Source organism: Otolemur garnettii, unplaced genomic scaffold (genome assembly GCF_000181295.1).
Source record: "Otolemur garnettii isolate 467f Iridium unplaced genomic scaffold, OtoGar3 scaffold00041, whole genome shotgun sequence".
Lineage (NCBI taxonomy): Eukaryota > Metazoa > Chordata > Mammalia > Primates > Galagidae > Otolemur > Otolemur garnettii.
In genome coordinates this window covers 13,418,693-13,424,437 of record NW_003852436.1, presented here as the reverse complement: position 1 = coordinate 13,424,437, position 5,745 = coordinate 13,418,693, and the positions used below count along the sequence as shown (strand labels likewise).

Below are 5,745 nucleotides of genomic sequence, written 5' to 3'. Positions count from 1 at the left end.
ATGGAAAGATTACCATTATTATTTTTCCTGGAAATCTCTGGCAAGTCTGACTGGTGGTAATGAGGTGAGTTTCGTGGCAAATGATTTTCAGGTAGTTTCTTAGAGGTCTTCAGCGGGCAGAGCTCCCGTTCCTTGAGCTCAGCTGTGTTCTCTGAAGTTTTAATGTCAGTTTCCTTAGGAAACATACATGTCTGTATTCCCTCCTTCACATTACATTCTGAAGAAGGATTATGGACAACTGTGTTTTTCAGTGTATTTTCTTCTTTGTTTAGTAAGTTTTTGGGAAGGGTTAAATTCTTCTGGAGGTTGACACTCATGCCACTCGCGTATTTGAGGCTGATCCAGTTCTCCCCCGGGACATCAGTGCAAACGTCCTCTTTAGCAGCAGACAAGGGGCTACCCAGGGTTGAAGTCTGCTTTTCCTCAGGCGCAGTGCTGGTGCTGCTGGCCACGGAGGCGCTGGGTTTGTGTTTACTGTAGTACACTGAGCATTTATGCTTCTTCTGAGAATGACTGTAGGTGGCCGGGCTCCTCTTCGCAGCATTCTGGATCCTGCTTTGGGAAGTGTTCACAGGAAGGCAGCTTTTCCCTCTGCCTTTATCAGGGGAGCCATATGTATCAAGAAAGTTCTTGCAATTGCTTCTGAATTTAAGAAGAAAAACATTTAGCACAAAGGTAAATCAAACTCTACTTCGTTTTTACATCCATGAGAAAGAGGTAGCAGTCAGTATTGTGTGTACAGAGGACCTAGCCCTTTCCTTCTTCTAAAGGTCCTTGAGTTTTCTACCAGGGAGGACACCAATAAATTACATCCTTATATGAAGTTATCTTATAATAAACAGGGCAACTGTTCACTCTACTACCTAAAAAATTTTATGAGAACAATTCTGGAATCAAAATTTGGATTACCTTAAGATGCAATCAGAAATGAGTAATATCAAAGGTGAGAACACCTCTACACACATACACACAGATTCTTACTTGTGAGAGTGGGAGCTGATTACATCCATTGGACTGCTGTTTTGCTGGGAAGAGGAGCTAGCATTTTGCCTCTGTCTTGTTTTCATGAATTCCATAAGAATGTACTGTGCTTGCTGGAAGGCTATTAAAATCACACCCAACAGAGACAAACTGAGGAAGGAAGGAATGAGGTTCATTACTGCCTGGTTCCAACTGGAATTTAAAAGAATAGTTTTATTATAGAAGAGTGGTGAATAATCAACAGGAAACACCTAAAGATATAGTATTAAAATTCCCTAAGACTTACAAATCATAATTTCTGAAGTTTCTTAAAAAGAAAAATCACTTAAATAATGTGATTTGACGTTACAATTTAATTTCTATAAAATCACGCAAAGCTGGGTATAGCAACTCAACACTTTGGGAGGCCCAAAGAGGATGACTTGGGGCCAGAAATTCAAGAGCAGCCTAGGCAACATGGCAAAACCCCATCTCTACTAATAATTAAGAAATTAGCTGCTCATGGTGGTGGTGTGCTTACAGTCCTAGCTACTTGGTGTTTAGGAGGCTGAGGAAGGAGGATGGCTTCACTTAAGGCCAGGAGTTCAAGGCTGCAGTGAGTTATGATCATACCACTGCACTCTAGCCTGGGTGACAGAATGAGACATTATCTCCTCTAGAAATAAAAAATTACTCCCAAAGTGTCATTCTAGTGTTCTAATCTCAAATTGTCATTGTACCGAGCTAGTAAGAGTAATTAACATTCCTATCTTCCACCAGGGCTGCCAAAGAACATGCTATTAATACATATGGAACATGGTCATCCATTATTCTCCCAGAGTCTTAGGACTCTAGTACAATGAGTTTACAATCATCTTAAAGCATACCTTGTAGGTTACCACCTTGTCTACTTCACATATCAGAGTTCTCAATGCAAGAAAAATTCCACTCAATTCATATGCTTTGACCACACTTGGGCGATATACGTTATTTTCATGCAACTTGCCTGGATGACTTCTCTATTTGGAGAACAGTGGAGGAGGTGGTGGTTTTACCTGACAAAAAAGACTGTGAGTCTCCAAAATGACTCCTCCCAGCTGGGACCTGGAACCACATCTGCGCATAAGGGCAACAAGTGATGCGGGAGGGTCACATTGAGAGTAAAGTGGAATTCCAGGCCTGCTGCAGTTACAAGAGTGAGCTCACGAATGACCCAGGAAGAAGTAAAGTCTGGAGTGAACCTGGTAACAAAAGACGCATGTTTATGAACTTTTCACTGTTTTCATTTTGGTCACACAGCAAAATAATTATAAAAGCAACAAAATTTCTACTTCTATAAAACATATGCTTTGCTAACTTAAGATGTCTTAACCAAAGGAAAAAGTTCTCCCCCACTACATCATTAATTGCATCATAAAACTGAAACAAGGTTAAAGCCCAATGCTTACACAATGCTGATATCACGGGATGTGTTCGGGTCCAGAGAAAACTGATGACAATCTAGCACCTCAAATCCATAACCTTGGCAATTATACCCATTAATTTTCAGAGATGACACAGTTATAGGAAGAGGTCCAATATTTTCAACTTTAAAGTTCTTTGTAATAGATAGTATTTTCTTGCTATCTTTCGGTTCTAGTGAGGACAAAAAGTGATATTTAGTATATATACAACTTATTCTAAATAATTTAAGGGTCATGCATTATTAAAGCATTAAAAAAAATAAAAGCTCAAAATATGATTTCTATCTAATTTCTAGAACAATTATAGGTGCTGTTATACAACCAAGCTACAACAGAGATATTTAAGTAGTCAAGATTTTTCTTAAGTTAAATGCTTGGCCTAGATACCAAAAGTAATCAGAATCTCTTCTTTGGTCCTTTGCTTTTTGAAGGGTAAGGTTAAAAGTTTATTATTCTCAGAAGCCAAATAGTTTAGATTTACCACTAGCCACCACATACTCTGTGACCCTAAGATTTTCACTCAAATTCAGCCAAGGACCAGTGAAAATATGTACTTCTGTGTAAATTCATCATAGCTACTAGAAACACAGTTCAAACACCCACCCACTATATTAAAAAGAATTAAATCTCTGCAAATAAATAACAGCACTTTTTATACTGAGATAAAGAGAAGAGTTATGACAATTTAAAATCATACCTATAAATGTATAACCCACAATCTATTCCATATAAAGACTAACATTTTATCTGATTCTATAGTTTTTATATCACTCCTTAATTCTGTCTTTCAAAGTCAACTCTAAATTACCCAATGAATGAATACCCTGAAGAAGAATTCTGAGTGCAAAATTAACAAATCTTTTCAAACTCAGTGCTCATTTAACATTTTCTAAAACAAAAAAATTCTTTTTTTTTTTTTTTTAGAAACAGAGTCTCACTTTATCGCCCTCAGTAGAATGCCATGGTGTCATAGCTCACAGCAACTTCCAACTCCTGGGCTTAGGCGATTCTCTTGCCTCAGCCTCCTGAGTAGCTGGGACTACAGGCACCCCACAATGCCCGGCTATTTTTTTGTTACAGTTTGGCCGGGCTGGGTTTGAAACTGCCACCCTTGGTATATGGGGCCGGCGCCCTACCCACTGAGCCACAGGCGCGGCCCCCAACACACAAAAATTCCAATCAGGCATTAAAAAGAGCTCTGTAAATTATCTGATAGCTTCCACCAACTAGCTTTCTCTGTAGAGAATATATTGTTACACTAAAATGTTTTCAGAAAATCCAAAATAGTAATAGGAAAATGAGACAGAATTTACCAAGAAGATTTTACATCTACTGTTTGATTTCTGTCATAGTTCCTGAGGAAGTTGCTGAAACTAATATAGGTGATTTAAAGACATTTAATTTAAATATATCATAACTTAGAAATTTTCTAACGCAAGATCTCATTTCTAAATCCATACTTATCTGATAACGTTGGCCATTAGACATGGGTGAGTATTCATTTATTATTTACTTATTTATTTAGAAACAATCTTGCTCTCTGCCCTGGGTAGAGAGCCATGGCATCATCATAGCTCACAGCAACTCAAACTCTTAGGTTTAAGAGATCCTCTTGCCTCAGCCTCCCAAGTAGTTGGGATTATAGGTGCCTGCCACAATGCCTGGCTAGTTTTTCTATTTTTAGTAAAAAAGGGGTGTTGCTCTTGTTCAGGTTGGTCCTGAATTCCTGAGCTCAAGTGATCCACCTGCCTCAGCCCTGCAGAGTCCTAGGATTACAAGCATGAGCCACCATGCCCAGCCCACATATGGCTATTTAAACTTAAATTAAAATTTTTTAAAAATCAAAAATTGACAGTCACACTAGCTATTTTAAAGGCTACTTAACTACATGTAACTCCTGGCTACTACACTGGATGACACAGATATTGAATGTTTCATCATTACAAAAAGCTCTACCAGGCAGGGCACATTTAATCTTCTCTCCATTCATCATTTTAGTGTGATTTTCTACAATTAAGTAACTGATAGCCAAACTACTTCATATATTTATCTTAAATATTTCACACTACAATTTCACTTTGTTTTTTCACTCTCTACCTGTCATCTAGGTTGACAATAAATATCTAAAGCTATTGTTCTAATCCAGGGTTACCAGCCTACATACATTCAAATGTCTGATTTAATTATTTGCATCAATACAATGAATGTGCAGCAAATTTTAGACGAATCTCCTTAGAGAGCCCTTTTACTCTTGCTTTTAATGCCAAGCCTTGCCTCCTTGTCAAGAGTGTCATCACACGTTGGCTCAGTGCCCACAGCACAGTGGTTACGGCGCCAGCCACATACACCAAGACTGGCAAATTCGAATATGGCCTGGACCAGCTAAACAACAATGATAAATGCAACCAAAAATAGCGGGTGTTGTGTTGGGGCTCCTGCAGTCCCAGCTACTTGGGAGGCTCAGGCAAGAGAATCGCTTAAGCCCAAGAGTTAGAGGTTGCTGTGAGCTGTAACGCCACGGCACTCTACTGAGAGTGACATAGTGAGACTGTCTCAAAAAAAAAAAAAAAATTAAAAATTAAAAATTAAAAATTAAAAAAAAAAAGAGTGTCACACATGTGAACTCACGTCGACGGCAGTCCATCAGCGTTGACTCGGGCACCTTAAATCGGAGGGAGCCTCCAGCACCTGGAAGTCTTCCACCCACCTTCAGTAATTCTCTCGCTCCAAACCCTTCCACAGCAATCATGTCAAGAACAGTCAAGTTATTCCTAACGTGAAAGAACATACAAATAAAAAGACATTGCCAGAGAGTCACAGATACATTTGAACTTAAATATTCTCAGCTATCAAAACTGGTTTTAAAGTTTTAAAAGAAGACCAATTTCAACAGTGTGGCAGCTCCTGCGATCAACAGAATAAGGGTGTGTCTGCAAACAGTGGAAGCTGCTGAGTCCAGAAGAGCCAAAGCGAGCCGAGTCCAGCAGGGACATGTGAATAATCATGACCACTCTTCTCCGGGGTGGTGGTCAGACATCCAAGAGAGAAGAGTGGAAGGAGTAAGTTGGAGGACACAGAAAATGCTAACATATTAGGACAAAATGATGAAAATTATTTACAGGGTTAATGAAGAGTTTTCATAGTAACTGAGGGAAGAAGTTCTGCTTTAAGAAATAAAATTCTACTCATTTCCTTGAAACAATTTAAAATATAACTCCACAAACAACATGTATCTAGTCAGATTCTTATTAGTCAAAAAGAAGTAATTCAGACTAGCAGGTGCCTTTTCATTAATTGAAATCATGATTTCTTTTTTTTTTTT

General features: G+C 38.6%; 1 protein-coding gene across 7 annotated transcripts in view; it reads right to left on the bottom strand.

Moving 5' to 3' along the window:
- The window catches only part of TMEM131L (transmembrane 131 like), a 185,707-nt gene that overhangs the window by 37,759 nt on the left and 142,203 nt on the right, over window positions 1-5,745 (bottom strand). For all 7 annotated transcript variants that reach the window (XM_023513471.1, XM_023513472.1, XM_023513473.1 and 4 more), the window contains 5 exons: window positions 5,052-5,194; window positions 2,409-2,595; window positions 2,016-2,201; window positions 982-1,131; window positions 14-642 (listed from right to left, as the gene is read on the bottom strand). In XM_023513471.1, the coding sequence (XP_023369239.1) occupies window positions 14-642; window positions 982-1,131; window positions 2,016-2,201; window positions 2,409-2,595; window positions 5,052-5,194 (1,295 nt within the window). The remainder of the gene's footprint in view (window positions 1-13; window positions 643-981; window positions 1,132-2,015; window positions 2,202-2,408; window positions 2,596-5,051; window positions 5,195-5,745) is intronic.